Source organism: Tamandua tetradactyla, chromosome 12 (genome assembly GCF_023851605.1).
Source record: "Tamandua tetradactyla isolate mTamTet1 chromosome 12, mTamTet1.pri, whole genome shotgun sequence".
NCBI classification, from domain to species: domain Eukaryota; kingdom Metazoa; phylum Chordata; class Mammalia; order Pilosa; family Myrmecophagidae; genus Tamandua; species Tamandua tetradactyla.
The window spans coordinates 99,798,344-99,816,917 of record NC_135338.1 but is presented as its reverse complement, the minus strand read 5'-3'; the positions used below and the strand labels follow the sequence as shown (position 1 = coordinate 99,816,917).

General features: G+C 41.1%; 1 protein-coding gene and 1 non-coding gene across 2 annotated transcripts in view; one reads left to right on the top strand and one right to left on the bottom strand.

The window, feature by feature from the left end:
• The window catches only part of FSD2 (fibronectin type III and SPRY domain containing 2), a gene marked incomplete at its 5' end in the record, with an annotated part of 52,661 nt that extends 36,090 nt beyond the window's left edge, over nucleotides 1-16,571 (top strand). The window contains 2 exons of the mRNA XM_077122331.1: nucleotides 11,210-11,386; nucleotides 13,777-16,571. Of these exons, the coding sequence (XP_076978446.1) occupies nucleotides 11,210-11,386; nucleotides 13,777-14,029 (430 nt within the window). The remainder of the gene's footprint in view (nucleotides 1-11,209; nucleotides 11,387-13,776) is intronic.
• LOC143652885 (small Cajal body-specific RNA 15) lies at nucleotides 15,643-15,769 on the bottom strand. The gene has a single exon (XR_013160932.1).
• Nucleotides 16,572-18,574: the final 2,003 nt, after the last annotated feature.

The window sequence follows — 18,574 nt, the reverse complement described above, 5'->3', positions numbered from 1 at the left end:
CTGTCCCTAACCATGACACTGTGGTATTGCTGATGCTTTCCTGTTAAACAGCCGATAGCATGCAATAGCCGTTTTCCCCCTGTACCCGGGTCTTAAACACCCTTTATACATAAACCATGACTTTGAAGTAGTTCTTGAAAGAACTAATTTATATTTCTAGTGTTAATCAGGACACAGGTCTGTACAACCCCTTTCAACCTTACTCATCTTCAATATGTTAATATAGACCCATTAGAGAACTGCCCTCACTTGTATCTATTCCCTTACATTGGAGTTCAACCTCATTAGCCACCATTCACCCACCTCTAGCTTCTACAGTTTTCTAAGTCCCCTACATTCTGTATTATAATCCTCCGATTTTACCTTTACCATGGTCATAAAAGCAAAATCATGCAATAGCTATCCTTTTGTGTCTGGCTTATTTCACTCAGCATTATGTCCTCAAGGCTCATCCATCTTGTCATGTGCTTCAGGATGTCATTTCCTCTTACTGCTGCATAATATTTAATCGTACATATAAACCAAATTTTGTTAATGCACTTGTCTGTTGATGGGCATCTGGTTTGTTTCCATCTTTTGGCAATTGTAAATAATGCTGCTAAAAACATTGTAGAGCAAATGTCTGTTTGTGTCATTGCTTTCAGCTCTTCTGGGCATACACCGAGTAATGGTATTGCTGGGTCATAGAACAACTTCGATATTTAGTTTCCTAAGGAACCGCCAAACTGTCTTCCAAAGTGGCTGCACTATTATACATTCCCACCAGCACTGCATAAGTGTCCCAATTTCTTCACATCCTCTCCAACACTTATTTATAGTATATTTGTTTAATAGCAGCCATTCTTATAGGTGTGAGGTGGTATCTCATTGTAGTCTTGATCTGCATTTCCCTTACAGCCAATGAAAATGAACATCTCTTCCTGTGCTTTTGAGCCATCTGTATTTGCTCTTCAGAAAAATGCCCATTCATATCTTTTTTTTTTTTATTTTTTTATTAACGGAAAGAAAAAAAAAAAGAAATTAACACAACATTTAGAAATCATACCATTCTACATATGCACTCAGTAATTCTTAACATCATCACATAGATGCATGATCATTGTTTCTTAGTACATTTGCATCGGTTTAGAAGAACTAGCAACACAACAGAAAAAGATATAAAATGTTAATATAAAGAAAAGAAATAAAAGTAGTAGTAATAGTAAAAAACAACAACAACAAACAAACCAACAAGCAAACAAAAACAAAAAAAACCCTATAGCTCAGATGCAGCTTCATTCAGTATTTTAACATGATTACTTTACAATTAGGTATTATTGTGCTGTCCATTTTTGAGTTTTTGTATCTAGTCCTGTTGCACAGTCTGTATACCTTCAGCTTCAATTACCCATTGTCTTACCCTGTTTCTAACTCCTGCTGAACTCTGTTACCAATGACATATTTCAAGTTTATTCTCGAATGTCCATTCACATCAGTGGGACCATACAGTATTTGTCCTTTAGTTTTTGGCTGGATACACTCAGCATAATATTCTCTAGGTCCATCCATGTTATTACATGGTTCATAAGTTTATCTTGTCTTAAAGCTGCATAATATTCCATCGTATGTATATACCACAGTTTGTTTAGCCACTCTTCTGTTGATGGAGATTTTGGCTGTTTCCATCTCTTTGCAATTGTAAATAACGCTGCTATAAACATTGGTGTGCAAATGTCCGTTTGTGTCTTTGCCCTTAAGTCCTTTGAGTAGATACCTAGCAATGGTATTGCTGGGTCGTATGGCAATTCTATATTCAGCTTTTTGAGGAACCGCCAAACTGCCTTCCACAGTGGTTGCACCCTTTGACATTCCCACCAACAGTGAATAAGTGTGCCTCTTTCTCCGCATCCTCTCCAGCACTTGTCATTTTCTGTTTTGTTGATAATGGCCATTCTGGTGGGTGTGAGATGATATCTCATTGTGGTTTTGATTTGCATTTCTCTAATGGCCAGGGACATTGAGCATCTCTTCATGTGCCTCTTGGCCATCCGTATTTCTTCTTCTGGTAGGTGTCTGTTTAAGTCTTTTTCCCATTTTGTAATTGGGTTGGCTGTCTTTTTGTTGTTGAGTTGAATAATCTCTTTATAAATTCTGGATACTAGACCTTTATCTGATATGTCGTTTCCAAATATTGTCTCCCATTGTGTAGGCTGTCTTTCTACTTTCTTGATGAAGTTCTCTGATGCACAAAAGTGTTTAATTTTGAGGAGCTCCCATTTATTTATTTCCTTCTTCAGTGTTCTTGCTTTAGGTTTAAGGTCCATAAAACCACCTCCAGTTGTAAGATCCATAAGATATCTCCCAACATTTTCCTCTAACTGTTTTATGGTCTTAGACCTAATGTTTAGATCTTTGATCCATTTTGAGTTAACTTTTGTATAGGGTGTGAGAGATGGGTCTTCTTTCATTCTTTTGCATATGGATATCCAGTTCTCTAGGCACCATTTATTGAAGAGACTGTTCTGTCCCAGGTGAGTTGGCTTGACTGCCTTATCAAAGATCAAATGTCCATAGATGAGAGGGTCTATATCTGAGCACTCTATTCGATTCCATTGGTCGATATATCTATCTTTATGCCAATACCATGCTGTTTTGACCACTGTGGCTTCATAATATGCCTTAAAGTCAGGCAGCGCGAGACCTCCAGCTTCGTTTTTTTTCCTCAAGATGTTTTTAGCAATTCGGGGTACCCTGCCCTTCCAGATAAATTTGCTTATTGGTTTTTCTATTTCTGAAAAAAAAGTTGTTGGGATTTTGATTGGTATTGCATTGAATCTGTAAATCAATTTAGGTAGGATTGACATCTTAACTATATTTAGTCTTCCAATCCATGAACACGGTATGCCCTTCCATCTATTTAGGTCTTCTGTGATTTCTTTTAACAGTTTTTTGTAGTTTTCTTTATATAGTTTTTTTGTCTCTTTGGTTAAATTTATTCCTAGGTATTTTATTCTTTTAGTTGCGATTGTAAATGGGATTCGTTTCTTGATTTCCGCCTCAGCTTGTTCATTACTAGTGTATAGAAAAGCTACAGATTTTTGAATGTTGATCTTGTAGCCTGCTACTTTGCTGTACTCATTTATTAGCTCTAGTAATTTTGTTGTGGATTTTTCTGGGTTTTCTACATATAGTATCATATCGTCTGCAAACAGTGATAGTTTTACTTCTTCCTTTCCAATTTTGATGCCTTGTATTTCTTTTACTTGCCTAATTGCTCTGGCTAGAACTTCCAACACAATGTTGAATAATAGTGGTGATAGTGGACATCCTTGTCTTGTTCCTGATCTTAGGGGGAAAGTTTTCAATTTTTCCCCATTGAGGATGATATTAGCTGTAGGTTTTTCATATATTCCCTCTATCATTTTAAGGAAGTTCCCTTGTATTCCTATCTTTTGAAGTGTTTTCAACAGGAAAGGATGTTGAATCTTGTCAAATGCCTTCTCTGCATCAATTGAGATGATCATGTGATTTTTCTGCTTTGATTTGTTGATATGGTGTATTACATTAATTGATTTTCTTATGTTGAACCATCCTTGCATACCTGGGATGAATCCTACTTGGTCATGATGTATAATTCTTTTAATGTGTTGTTGGATACGATTTGCTAGAATTTTATTGAGGATTTTTGCATCTGTATTCATTAGAGAGATTGGTCTGTAGTTTTCTTTTTTTGTAATATCTTTGCCTGGTTTTGGTATGAGGGTGATGTTGGCTTCATAGAATGAATTAGGTAGTTTTCCCTCCACTTCGATTATGTTGAAGAGTTTGAGGAGAGTAGGTACTAATTCTTTCTGGAATGTTTGATAGAATTCACATGTGAAGCCGTCTGGTCCTGGACTTTTCTTTTTAGGGAGCTTTTGAATAACTAATTCAATCTCTTTACTTGTGATTGGTTTGTTGAGGTCGTCTATTTCTTCTTGAGTCAAAGTTGGTTGTTCATGTCTTTCCAGGAACCTGTCCATTTCTTCTAAATTGTTGTATTTATTAGCGTAAAGTTGTTCATAGTATCCTGTTATTACCTCCTTTATTTCTGTGAGGTCAGTAGTTATGTCTCCTCTTTCATTTCTAATCTTATTTATTTGCATCCTCTCTCTTCTTCTTTTTGTCAATCTTGCTAAGGGCCCATCAATCTTGTTGATTTTCTCATAGAACCAACTTCTGGTCTTATTGATTTTCTCTATTGTTTTCATGTTTTCAATTTCATTTATTTCTGCTCTAATCTTTGTTATTTCTTTCCTTTTGCTTGCTTTGGGATTAGTTTGCTGTTCTTTCTCCAGTTCTTCCAAGTGGACAGTTAATTCCTGCATTTTTGCCTTTTCTTCTTTTCTGATATAGGCATTTAGGGCAATAAATTTCCCTCTTAGCACTGCCTTTGCTGCGTCCCATAAGTTTTGATATGTTGTGTCTTCATTTTCATTTGCCTCTAGGTATTTACTAGTTTCTCTTGCAATTTCTTATTTGACCCACTTGTTGTTTAAGAGTGTGTTGTTGAGCCTCCATGTATTTATGAATTTTCTGGCACTCTGCCTATTATTGATTTCCAACTTCATTCCTTTATGATCCGAGAAAGTGTTGTGTATGATTTCAATATTTTTAAATTTGTTAAGACTTGCTTTGTGACCCAGCATATGGTCTATCTTTGAGAATGATCCATGAGCACTTGAAAAAAAGGTGTATCCTGCTGTTGTGGGATGTAATGTCCTATAAATGTCTGTTAAGTCAAGTTCATTTATAGTAATATTCAGGTTCTCTATTTCTTTATTGATCCTCTGTGTAGATGTTCTGTCCATTGATGAGAGTGGTGAATTGAAGTCTCCAACTATTATGGTATATGTGTCTATTTCCCTTTTCAGTGTTTGCAGTGTATTCCTCACGTATTTTGGGGCATTCTGGTTCGGTGCGTAAATATTTATGATTGTTATGTCTTCTTGTTTAATTGTTCCTTTTATTAGTATATAGTGTCCTTCTTTGTCTCTTTTAACTGTTTTACATTTGAAGTCTAATTTGTTGGATATTAGTATAGCCACTCCTGCTCTTTTCTGGTTGTTGTTTGCATGAAATATCTTTTCCCAACCTTTCACTTTCAACCTATATTTATCTTTGGGTCTAAGATATGTTTCCTGTAGACAGCATATAGAAGGATCCTGTTTTTTAATCCATTCTGCCAGTCTATGTCTTTTAATTGGGGAATTCAGTCCATTGACATTTAGAGTTATTACTGTTTGGATAATATTTTCCTCTACCATTTTGCCTTTTGTATTATATATATCATATCTGACTTTCCTTCTTTCTACACTTTTCTCCATGTCTCTCTCTTCTGTCTTTTTGTATCTGACTCTCGTGCTTCCTTTAGTATTTCTTGCAGAGCTGGTCTCTTGGTCACAAATTCTCTTAGTGACTTTTTGTCTGAGAATGTTTTAATTTCTCCCTCATTTTTGAAGGACAATTTTGCTGGATATAGGAGTCTTGGCTGGCAGTTTTTCTCTTTTAGTAACTTAAATATATCATCCCACTGTCTTCTAGCTTCCATGGTTTCTGCTGAGAAATCTACACATAGTCTTATTGGGTTTCCCTTGTATGTGACGGATTGTTTTTCTCTCGCTGCCTTCAAGATCCTCTCTTTCTCTTTGACCTCTGACATTCTAACTAGTAAGTGTCTTGGGGAACGCCTATTTGTGTCTAATCTCTTTGGGGTGCGCTGCACTTCTTGGATCTGTAATTTTAGGTCTTTCATAAGAGTTGGGAAATTTTCAGTGATAATTTCTTCCATTAGTTTTTCTCCTCCTTTTCCCTTCTCTTCTCCTTCTGGGATACCCACTACACGTATATTTGTACGGTTCACATTGTCCTTGAGTTCCCTGATACCTTGTTCAAATTTTTCCATTCTTTTCCGGATAGTTTCTGTTTCTTTTTGGAATTCAGATGTTTCATCCTCCAAATCACTAATTCTATCTTCTGTTTCTTTAAATCTGTCATTGTAGGTATCCATTGTTTTTTCCATCTTTTCTACTTTATCTTTCACTTCCATAAGTTCTGTGATTTGTTTTTTCAGTTTTTCTATTTCTTCTTTATGTTCAGCCCATGTCTTCTTCATGTCCTCCCTCAATTTATCGATTTCGTTTTTGAAGAGGTTTTCCATTTCTGTTCGTATATTCAGCATTAGTTGTTTCAGCTCCTGTATCTCATTTGAACTATTGGTTTCTTCGTTTGACTGGGCCATATGTTCAATTTTCTGAGCGTGATCCGTTATCTTCTGCTGGCGTCTGGGCATTTAGTCAGATTTCCCCGGGTGTTCGACCCCACAGGTTGAAAGATTTTTCTGTGCAATCTCTTGGTTCTGTTTTTCTTATCCTGCCCAGTAGGTGGCGCTCGTGGCACACGTTTTTCTGTGGGTTCCACTAGTGAAAGTTGCTGTAGGTCCTTTAACTCTGGAAAATTCTCGCTGTAGGGGAGGTTCGGCAGCCGAAGCGTCTTGGAAGAATGCCAGCCGGCCTGGGGTTCCGAATGTGGGGAGGGTCGCCGGCCGTCGCAGCACAGAAGAGCGTCCGGCCAAATTAGCTAGTCGGCCCGGGGCACCAAGCGTGGCGGGAGGGCGCCAGCTGTCGCAGCCCGGGAGAGTGCACTGTTCCCAGCCGGCGTGGGAGTCACGTGTTTGGAAGGGATCCCCCGGTCACTGTTCTCCGCAGTCTGGGGATTTCCGACCCAACTATCTCAGTTGTTCCGGGGGGCCTCGTGTGGTGGGGGCACCAGCCGCCGCGGCCTAAGGGGACCGCCTCTCCAATTCTACCAGCTGGCCTGGGAAGGTGGAAGGGAGGGACTCCGGTCGCTTGCCGTCCCACCCAGGAAAGCCCGTGCCCCTTGGTGATCTCACCGGAGCTGGTTCTCCCAGATAGTCAGCCGTTCCAGGATGGGGTACGCTGTCCCTTTGATCTCCCTCGTGGCTCCGGGAGCTGCTCTGTATTATCTCCACTCCCCCAGTAGCTGTTCTGGAGGAGGAAAGGTGAGGGTGGCAAGGCTGTAGAGGCTGGTGGCGGAGGAGCACGGTGAAGGCGGGGGTAGAGGGCACCGTGGTGGTTGGAGAGCAGCCGGAGCAGGAGGGGGAGGAGGCGGGGAAAGGAGGTCGGGCGGCTCGGCTGCTGCGGGGCGTGGGCGCCGCGCGGCGGGCTGGCGGAGAAAGAGAGGGGGGAAGGAGGTCGGGCGGCTCGGCTGCTGCGGGGCGTGGGCACCGCGCGGCGGGCCGGCGGAGAAAGAGAGGGGGGAAGGAGGTCGGGCGGCTCGGCTGCTGCGGGGCGTGGGCGCTGCGCGGCGGGCCGGCGGAGAAAGAGAGGGGGGAAGGAGGTCGGGCGGCTCGGCTGCTGCGGGGCGTGGGCGCCGCGCGGCGGGCCGGCGGAGAAAGAGAGGGGGGAAGGAGGTCGGGCGGCTCCCCCATTCATATCTTAAGCCCATTTTATAATTGGGCTGTTCTTTTGTTGAGTTCTATGCTTTCTTTACGTATACAGGATATCAAACCTTTTTCAGATGTCTGATTTCCAAATATTTACTCCCTTTGAATTAATTGGCTGCCTCTCCACCTTTTTGACAGTCTTTTCAGATGCAGAAGCATTTGATTTTGAGGAGTTCCCATTTATCTGTTTTTTCTTTTGTTGCTTGTGCTCTGGGTATAAAGTTTAGGAAGCTACCTCCTATTACTAGGTCTTCGAGATGTTTCCCTACATTTTATTCTAGAAGCTTCATGGTGCTGTTCTTACATTCAGGTGTTTAATCCAATATGAGTTAATTTTTGCATAGGATAGAAGGTAAGGGTCCTCTTACACTCTTTTGGCTATTGAAATCCAGTTCGCCCATGGCCTACTGTTCTGGTTTGCTAGCTGCCAGAATGCAATATACCAAAAATGGAATAGCTTTTAAAAAGGGAATTTAATAAGTTAAAAGTTTACAGTTCTAAGGCCTTGAAAATGTTCCAATTAAAGCAAGGCTACAGAAATGTCCAATATAAGGCATCCAGGAAAAGATACCTTGGCTCAAGAAGGCCGATGAAGTTCAGGGTTTCTCTCTCAAGTGAGAAGGGCACATGGTGAACACGGTCAGGGTTCCTCTCCCATCTGGAAGGGGACATGGCAAGCACAGCATCATCTGCTAGCTTCTTCTCCTGGCTTCCTGTTTCATGAAGCTCCCCAGGAGGCATGTTCCTTCTTCATTTCCAAAGGTTGCTGGCTGGTGATTCTGTCATTCTGCTCTGCTCTCTCTGAATCTCCCTCATTCTCTAAAATGTTTCCTCTTTTATAGGACTTCAGAAACTAATCAAGAACCCACTCTAATGGGTGGGGACACACCTCCCCTAATCTAGCTTAACATCCACTCTTGATTAAATCACACCTCCAGGAAGATGATCTAATTACCGATTCAAGCATACAGTATTGAATAGGGATTATTCTGCCTTTACAAAATGAGATTTTGATTAAAACATGGCTTTTCTAAGGGACATACATGCTTTCAAACCAGCACAAACTTTTATGATTGTTATTTCTTCTTGGTGAATTGTCCCTTTAATTAATATATAGTGTTCTTCTTTATCTGTTATGATATATTTACATGTAAAGTCTATTTTGTCTGATATTAGCAAAGCTACTTCTTGCTTTTTTTGGGTTACAACTTGCATGGAAAATCTTTTCCATCCTTTCATTTTCAATCTACTTGTATCCTTTCATCTAAGATGAGTTTCTTGTAAGCAGCATGTAGCTGGATTGTATTTCTTAATCCATTCTGCCAATCTGTATCTTTTAATTGGTAAATTTATTGCATTAATTCAAAGTTATTACTGAAAAGGCATTTCTTGAATCCACCATCTTATCTTTCGGATTTTATTCATCAGATTTATATATTCTTTTCCCTCTTTCTCTTTATATTCTTTAAATTACCCTCACTGATACTTTTCAATTCTGTGCCCTCCTCTAGACTTCCTTTTCCTGTTTTTTTTCAACTGGCAGAATTCCCTTTAGTATATCTTGTAGGGCCGGTCTCTTGTTGACAAATTCTTTCAGGATTTGTTTGTCAGTGAAAATTTTAATCTCTCCCTCAGTTTTGAAGGACAATTTGGCTGGGTACAGAATTCTTGGCTGGAAGTCTTTCTTTCAAGATCTTAAATATACCATACCACTGCCTTCTAGCCTCCATGGTGCCAGGTGAGTAGTCGGAACTCAGTCTTATATGGTTTCCCTTGTATGTAGTAGATTGTTTTTCTCTTGCTGCTTTCAGGATTTTCTGCTTCTCTTCAACACTTGACAGACTAATTAGAATGTGTCTTGGGGAAGGCCTATTTGGATTTATTCCATTTGGAGTTCGCTGAGCTTCTTTGACTTGTATATTTATGTCCTTTATAAGGGCTGGGAAGTTTTCCTCCATTATATCCTCAAGTACTCTGCCTAGCCCTTTACTCCTCTCTTCTTCTGGGACACCAATGACTCTTATATGTGTATGCTCTGTTTCTTCTATCATTTCCCTGAGATCCAATTCAGATTTTTCCATTTTTTTGCCATTTGCCGTTCTGAATATTCGAAATCAGTTATCCTGTCCTCCAGTTCACTTATTCTTTCTTCTGCTTCTTCAAATCTGTTTTGTGTCTCTAGTATGTTTTTCATTTGGTCAACAGAATCTTTAATCTCTGTGATATCTGCTATTTTTCTATGTATTATTTCAAATTCACCTTTATGCTCTTCTACTGTCTTCTTGATGTCCTTTATGTCATTAGCCATCCCACTTATTTTATTTAATAGAGTAATATGAACATCTTTGGTTAGTTGTTCCAATGCCTGTGTCTCCTTTGTTTTAATTTGGTCATTAGGCAGGGCTGTATCTGCCTGCATTTTGATATGCTTAGTGATCTGTTGTTTTTGCCCCATGTTAATACCTTGATTGATTTACCTTGGAAGTTGATTTCTTTCAGTAGTCTAAAGCCTTGTATTTGTGGAGCAGGATGCAGGGCATGGGGTGGGACAACGGCATGGTGATGCATTGCAACACAGGTATAGGTGCAGGTTGGGGATATGCTGGTTCCTATGAACATGGGCACCCAGCCACCAGGGAGGATGTAGCAGTGCAGGTGCTTGGGTATGGGGGTGTGTGGCCCTGGTGTGCACCAGTCTAAAGCACGGGGCCCTTTGTGCACAGGTGCAGAGCTATGGCAATGGGTCAGAGTTATTTCTGCATGGGCTGGGGGCATATGTGGCTTACCTGCCCAGGTCAGTGCTTTCCCAGAGCTGGGGTGTGTGACTGGGGGCCGAGTGCATGCACGGGTCTAGAAGTTCTATAAAGTGATGTACCTGGGCACAGAAATGGGGTAGGGGGTTGCACGACTATATGAACTGGGGGGTGGGTGTGGCCTGGATGTGGAGGTAAGTGTCTGCAGCCTTTATGCCCTAGCAATGGCCTGCAGGGAGCATAGGGAGGAGGTAGTGCTTGGGAGGTGCTCAGGAGAGGTGGGTTGGGCTGCACTTGGGGTGGGCACGCACGGAAGAGGTTGGTGGGTGGGGGAACTTGGAGCATGGGAGAAGGGGTTCAGGTACTTGGGGTGTGGGTTGAGCTGCAAGTCGTGCGTTGTAGGGCTGCGCTGCTGAGGATAGTGGGTTCAAGTAACAAGGCTTGGCTTACTTCCTAGCCCCATCCGCGCCCTCCTAAGGGTCTGGGCTTCCACGTTAGGCTGTGGTCGTCTGCTTCTCGGTTCCTCAGCTTTTGCAACCAAACTGCCCTATGTGGTGTGGAAGACTCTCCCAGGTCAGTTACACTGTGGACTCGCCGTCCCAGTCGCCCTCCTGTCCCTTCTCTTTTTCTTGGAGCAAGGCTGAACTTCATCTACCCTATTCCGCCATCTTCTCCAAACTCCAAACCTTTGTGTTTGTTATTATAAAGGCCCCAGTCATTTTTAAAAGCCAACAGAGCCTTTTCTAATTGGTTTGATGTCTCTTTCTCTTCCTTTGCAACTGATGTAACAATCCCCTTGTGGTGTTCAGTATCAGTCAGGTGGGCTTCAAGAGCTAAGTTTGCTGCTTTACAAGCAAGTGTTCAGACTTCCTACCTCCACATATGGAGACACCGACTGGCTGACCCCAGCAGGCGGTGTCCCTCATGTGCACAGCCAGGCTTAGGGTACCCCAAATCTCCTTTCTCCAAACAGATGTGCTGCTGTCATGGGACACCTAATTCCAGTCCGAGCGCGCCATTACTGGGAGGTTGAGGTGGACGAGCAGCTGAACTACACGATTGGTGTGGCCTTTGAAGACGCCCCGAAACAGGAGGACCTGGGAGCAAATTGCCTCTCCTGGTGCATGCGGCACACGTTTGCCTCCTCAAGGTAAAGTCAAACCTGGATGCCCAAAGTTAAAACTAGTTTTCAATGATCAGAGTAGGAGGTGGTCAACATAATAACTAAAGCTTACATTATATATTTTAAGAACATTCTAAGATATTTCAGGACTTGTTTCCAGTCACTTTCCCTAAAGTCTAGATAAGAGAAAGAGCAGTGTTGGATACTTTTTCTTTGAGATCAGAATGGCTAAAATTCATGGAGAGCCTTATGTTGTTCCAAGCACTGTTCTACACTCTTATGTATACTATCCCATTTTTAAAATGAGAAAAATGCTCCTCACAGCAGTCAGATAACCCAGCCATCATAGGATTCAGAGCTCGGATTCAAACCCACCACAGTCCAGCTACAAAGATAGCATTTTTAACCACTAAGTGACTGCTTTCTTTTATGCTTAGCTTCAGTGTTATTAAATGGACACAATGTGGCTTGAAAACCCCAATTCCATCTTTTTAAGTATATGTATACAAGAAGCTTAATGGTTATGGTTAATTTTAATTTGCTCCTGTCACTAAGCACTCTGTCTTTATACATGGGAAACCAGCTCTGATATATTTCCATAAAATTGAGAAAATTCCATAACGTGCAGACAATGGACAGCATTTTCAGATTTTGAAGACATGGCTGCAACCTTCCTTTGCCTCAAAAATTGTAAAAACAAACAAACAAAAAACCACCACACACACAAACACACAACTAAACAACAACAGCAATTTTCCAAGCTCTTTGTACTATAAGGCATTGGACTGTCATTGGCTTACTGATCCTACTGATGTACCATCCAATGTTCTGGGCCCAAGATTCTCCATCGTGGTTATTTAAACATTATTTGTCATGTCCACGCATAACTGGGAAGGCCAACTCCACCCCCAGCCCCCAATCTCTGGGATACTTAGACTAACTGACTCCACTAAACTGGAAACCCTGTTTGGAGGATGTTAAATTTACTATGTCCTAAACTAGGCACTTTACTTGAGGATTTCTCCAGAAAAAAAACTAAAGTCTCTTCTCTAGAAAGTTATGAACAAGAGGCAGAGAAGAGCTGAGGGAGCATAAAGGAAGAGAGTAGGAGTCTGTATGATATTGGAGGGGGGGAGTGGTGGAAGGATGAGAGAGAAGAATGAAGGAGGAAGAGCCAGTGAACAGGCTGAAAGAACAGGCAGAACAGTGCTAGAGCAGAGGGTCTTTGCAGTCCTACCATAGAGACGTGTCAGAACGTGTGGATCTTAAGAGTAGAAGATGAGGGAAGGTACCTTAGCCAATTCCTAACTTTTTGGTTCATAGTCTCAGTTCTCTGGTGTGGGAAGAATTCAATGTGTGTCTTTACTAACAGGAGTAAATTCCAACCACAGGAGGCAAGTAAGCTGCTCGGGGAGGATTCTAATTGACTACATAATGAATGGGTACAAACAGTAAGAAGGTTTTAATAAGCTTTTATTCAATCAAGAAAAAGCTGCCTAAAATTGGCACTGACACTTAAAATCCACTTCATTTAAACAAGGCAGATAACCACCTCAAACATCACAATTACTTAGCATAAAGAAGCTTTGTTTAAGCTTTCTTTTTTTTTCTTTTAAAGGAAAGAAAAATAAGACCAGAAAGGAACCAAACAAACCTGTTTCTTGGTGAAATATTTCAGTTCTTTAAAATACCATGAACAATCTGCTGAAACTAAATTTCAGCAAGGGGCAGGACAACCTCAAGGCCTTGTTCGCCTGCAACCTCCCGGTAAACCTGTTAAAACAGAAGACAACTTTCAAAAGCTACAAAGTAGTGTTTACAAGATTAAGAGAATTCTTTCCCAACTCCCTGATAATGGACAGTTAAAACAAATGTCAGATGTCTGCAGGTAGCAGGTGAGGGACTGGTTTTGGTTCCAGTCGTTTTCAGAGCACCTGGCTGAAGGGTTCTGGTGCCGAGCAGCCCTCCCAGGACAGGCCTGCTGTTCGCCCAGCACAGCGTGAAAGCTTAGGGACATGACGTCACGGCGCTCTGCACAAAGGTCCACTTCATCACATGAAAGGTCACGAGTGCCCCAATTTCACGTGCCTTTGTGACTAAGGATTTATATATCTGAATCCTGAAATCCAAAGTTCTAAAATTTGTTCTATTTCTATACTAACTGTGATACAGTATGAGTTCATGATACTGTGTATGTTTCTAAGATTAAGCAGTTACTCAGAAACAGTTTTAAAGGTAGGTTTTTAGGACAAATTTTAGAAAAAAGCTTGATTATAGTTTTGGGGATGGGCTGCTGTTTTGGTAGCCATTTAATATAAGAAAATAAGTTATAGGAGTACTTGAATAAAGTCAACATATGTTCCATAAATAGCTTACTTACAGAATTCTGACGCTTTCTTATATCATTTAATTTGCAGGCACAAGTATGAATTTCTGCACAACAGGACAACTCCAGATATAAGAGTAACAGTTTCCCCAAAGAAGATTGGTGTTCTATTAGATTATGAAAATTCAAAATTGTCATTTTTCAATGTGGATATTTCTCAGCATCTCTACACATTCAGTTGTCAGTTTCACCAATTTGTGCACCCCTGTTTTTCTCTGGAGAAGCCTGGGTGTCTAAAGATACATAATGGCATTTCAATGCCAAAGCATGTCACTTTCTATTAGACAGTTCTGATGCCCAGCTTCCTGTCCTCTCCTGCACTCCTCCTCTCTCAGTCACTCGTGCCACAGCTGACGGGACTCAGTGTTCAAGCACGCACACCTGGCTCAGCTTGTGCCTCATGTTACAATGCGGCAGAGCGGAATGCGGGCTCTCGTTCCAACGGTCCTGGACTCATACCCTGCACACGGCCTACTGGGTGACTCTAGGCTAGTCATTTCCAGTCCCAACTGGAAAATGAAGAATCAAACTAAATGAATAATTAAAATATGCAATATACGCGTATTAAGAAATGTTCTCAGCTACTGATTTATAAAGGGTAAAGTAGGAAGTAGGATACCACAATGAAGGCTAGTTCAATTCAGGGTTTTAGTAGGCTTTACAGGGTACTTTACATATTCTCCCATTATACATTATAGCTTATCAGTCTGTGTCTTTACTACTAACACAAGTAAATTCCAACCACAGGAGGCAAGTAAGCTGCTCGGGGAGGATTCTAATTGACTACATAATGAATGGGTACAAACAATAAGAAGGTTTTAATAAGCTTTTATTCAATCAAGAAAAAACTGCCTAAAATTGGCATTGACACTTAAAATCCACTTCATTTAAACAAGGCAGATAACCATCCTCAAACATCACAATTACTCAGCATAAAGAAGCTTTGTTCAAGCATTTTAAAGGAAAGAAAAAAAAGTCCAGAAAGGAACCAAAAAATACTGGGTTTTTTGGTGAAATATTCCAGTTCTTTAAAATACCATGAACAATCTGCTGAAACTAAATTTCAGCAAGGGGCAGGACAACCTCAAGGCCTTATTCACTTGCAACCGCCTGGTAAACCTGTTAAAACAAAACAGAAGACAACTTTCAAAAGTCAGACCATCATAGCTACAGAGGGTTGTTTAAAAGATTAAGAGAAATCTTTTCCAACTCCCTGATAATGGATAGTTAAAAGATATCAAAATCTGTTCTTAATTTTATCTGTATCACTTTATACCTCTTGAGCAAAACATTGACATAAGCTTCAGCTTCCCCACTGTAACAAAGGGGAAAGAGAAGATGTAAAACAACCACAGAATCTTGGCGTAAACTAACATGAGTTCAGTAATTCAGAACATTCAGACTTTAAGGCACTCTCATTAGATGGAATTGGAAAGCTGGTTAGAAACTTGGGATACAAAATGACATTGGTTTCTAGTAAAATTAAATACACTTGAAAACGTTCTGTTTAATAATTGGTTTCCTGTTGGTTCAGACAGTAACATGCAATCACTTGTATGTATGTGCCTGGTCATAAGTATAAAGCAAAGCCAACGCATGGGCAGTGGGGCCTTTTTCTTAATACTTCACACTCTCCAAACTGCATTAAAATTATCACCTTACAGATCCATAGCATAATTCACTGTGATGTGGCACTCTGTAAATCTTCATCCAGAAAACCTCCTGGACTCTGAAGGCTGCACTGCAGCACAGGACCTCTCCTCTACTTCCCAAAACAATTTCTACAATGTCTTGTCACTTTCGCGTCAATTGGTAGAGTAGGATTCTAATGGCTTCACTATGTCTTTGTCCACCCTATTTACTATTTACTATAGTAAGAGAATGGAAAATGTATAATTGCTGTTGGTAGATGAGTAGGTCTTGAATTTATTTTGTAAACAAGACCTGTTCTATCTACCTTTTCATTTAGGAGGCTAAGAGCAGAGTCAGCTTGACTTCAAGGACTCTCTATCCTTAGTCTCCAGTAGAACATGACCAAATGCAGCTTTTAAAATACTGCCCTCTAGCACGTCAAGGTATTCAAGGAAAGATAATTCTGTAACTTTCATAACTTCAAACTTCAAGAGATTTGAACCCTTACGTATGTCTGCTTCACTACAACCAACGGCTGATGAATCTAAACCTGAAAGTTTGTGATCTGAAAAGAAAGGCCAGGGCATAGTGGCCACCCCAAGTTAGCCCTCCTTTCAGAGCCTCCATCACACAGGCGCTGGCTCTTCTCAAGCACACCAAGCCCTGCTACTTCACTCCTTGTTTCCTGCTATCCCTGACCCCAGAAAAAAAATTTAAACCCATCTCACTGATTGCATTTTCTTCATTTTCCCAGATTCTGACTTTTTGCCTTCTTTTCACCTTACTCACATCCAGGTACAATTAAATTGTTATTTATTTGAACTGGTGCAAATTAACTAAAAAGCCTGCAGCTGATTCAAACAACGTGAAGTTACTTAGACACAGAGGACAAAAATGTTTTTGTAGTGTGGGCCTGGACTCTAATCTTGCTGTTTTTGCATTTCACTTTCCCAAGCCTAAATATGGGGTCTCTTTTTTGAAAGGAGTTTGAGTTGCCCTTAAATCCAAACAGGCTGGACTGGACATAGGAACATAATCTATTCACTAGTAAAGCATGCAACCAAAACAACTGAAGATTTCCAGTTGTGAATTTTAACAGAGCTGGAACATTAGTTTTTGGAGATGGATTTACTGGTTATATCACCTATCTCTTGTACTTAATTATATACACACAAATATATATAATCTCTTGGTTATCCTGTCCTATTATTCCGCCCCCCCCCCCCCCCCAGAAAGATTCCTACCTTCCCACTTCCTTTCACATCCCAAACACTCATTCAATTACAGGGCAGAGGGAGAGAGAAAAGGAAAATACAAGCAGCTCTATCCAAAAGAAAGGAGAGTGCGCTGGAGAAAAGTGTACGCTACTTGACACTGTTATAATTTATAATTTGTAAAGCAGCCATGGATTCCTAGGCACCTGAAGTGGACCTCCCCTTCCCTTATCAACCTAAAACCTGCACAGCTCAAAAGTCACCTCTCAGAAGCACTGGTTAATTCCTCCCTCAGACCAAGGTAACTGCCACCTAACTCACCTCTTTCAGAACACCTGAATGGCAGTGCTGCATTATTGGCTTCTATCTCCTCCACCTGACTATAAGTGAATCAAAGGCAAGGACTGTGCCTCAGTAATGCCTATTCTGAATGAGAACATGGCAAACGATGGTTTTCTGCTCTCAAAGAACTAATAAACCTAAGAGAAAAGAGAGATATGCCAGATTGTCTTCCAAAACAAAGGAAAAGCCTCTTTATTGGAGAGCCATGCAGCTCTCAAATGTGCTGGGGGGGGGGGGTGTTAAAAACATAGACAAGTGATCCTCGACCTTTCTTTCTGCTTCAATACACCTAAGGGATTTAACACACAGTTCCCTTAGTAAGAGTGCTCCATAGAGACTGCTAACTCGGGAAGGACAGGAGGGGGTGCAGAAGGCTCTGGAAGGTGGGAAAGGAGACGTATGTGCTCAAAATGCCCTCACTCTCAGAAGCACTGCAAGAGGCCCTTTATACTCACATTTGATATTTGATATAGTTTTGGCTATTCATAAGAAAGCCCCAAGATCCACAACATGCGTATTTGAAATGTCATAAATCACGAATCTGACTTACATGCCTGGAGGCTGGCGAGTAGAAGTCCGCCCTCAGCTGGTGAGCTGTCTGCGTTTTGACAGAGGAAAGGATGTGGGCTGCGGTACGCTGCCGGTCACTGAAGGACGTGAGCAGGAGTAAGCTGGCCAAAGGAGTGAATGAAACAGAAACTGCCTGTAGGAGGTCCACGTCGAAGTCCAGAAGTTCAGGTGAGGTCTCTTCGTAGGTCTCGGTTCTGTAGGAGCAGGTCTGAACCACTGTCTCTAGCCGTATATAACGCCATGGATAAAAACAACAGAAAATAGGTATGTTTTCTTTACCTGCAGTTACACAGCTCCTGGAAATATGACTGTGCTTATTATTGCATTTTAAGGTGACGATCTGTTCATGTCAAAATTACTTGCAACAGCAACCATCTGTCTACATTATTTAAAATTTTTGAAAGATTTGCATGAGCAGTTCTCAAAGTGTGGTTGGAGGCCCTTGTGGGGGCCTCTGAAATTTCAAGGGGTTAGTGAGGTCGAATCTATTTTCATAATGATACTAGATGTCTCTTTCATTCTCATTCCATGAATGTACAGCAAAATTTAACCAGAGGCTGTATGGCACATGAGAATATTCATCACTCTGACAACTAATGGAGTATGGATCTGCATATTTTGTTTGAAGACATTCCTCAGTTTTAATTTCTAATAAATATCGATACATATACAACCCACATAAACAAAAGATCTAAGAGTCCTCAATAATTTCCAAGGGAACCTGAGACTAGAGAGTTTGAGATATGGTGTAACATATAATATATTCACGGCTCCCCAACAACGAGCATCTAGTTAAACGAGTTCCTCAGCAGTAAGAGCTTCCCTACGTGGTAACAGTTCTTCGTATTTGCTAATGTTATGGGGTTGTTTTCCAGACGTCTACAGCGGCTTGCAGTTACATACCCCAGAAAAATATGTTCCTAATCTTAATCCATCCCTGTGGGTGTGAACCTCCTGTAAATAAGGCCTTTGAATGAGGTCACTTCAATCAAGACGTGGCCCAAGTGGATCAGGAGGGTCTCAGTCCTGCCGCTGGAGACTTCAAAGAGAAAGTCAGAGAGAGAAAAGCCA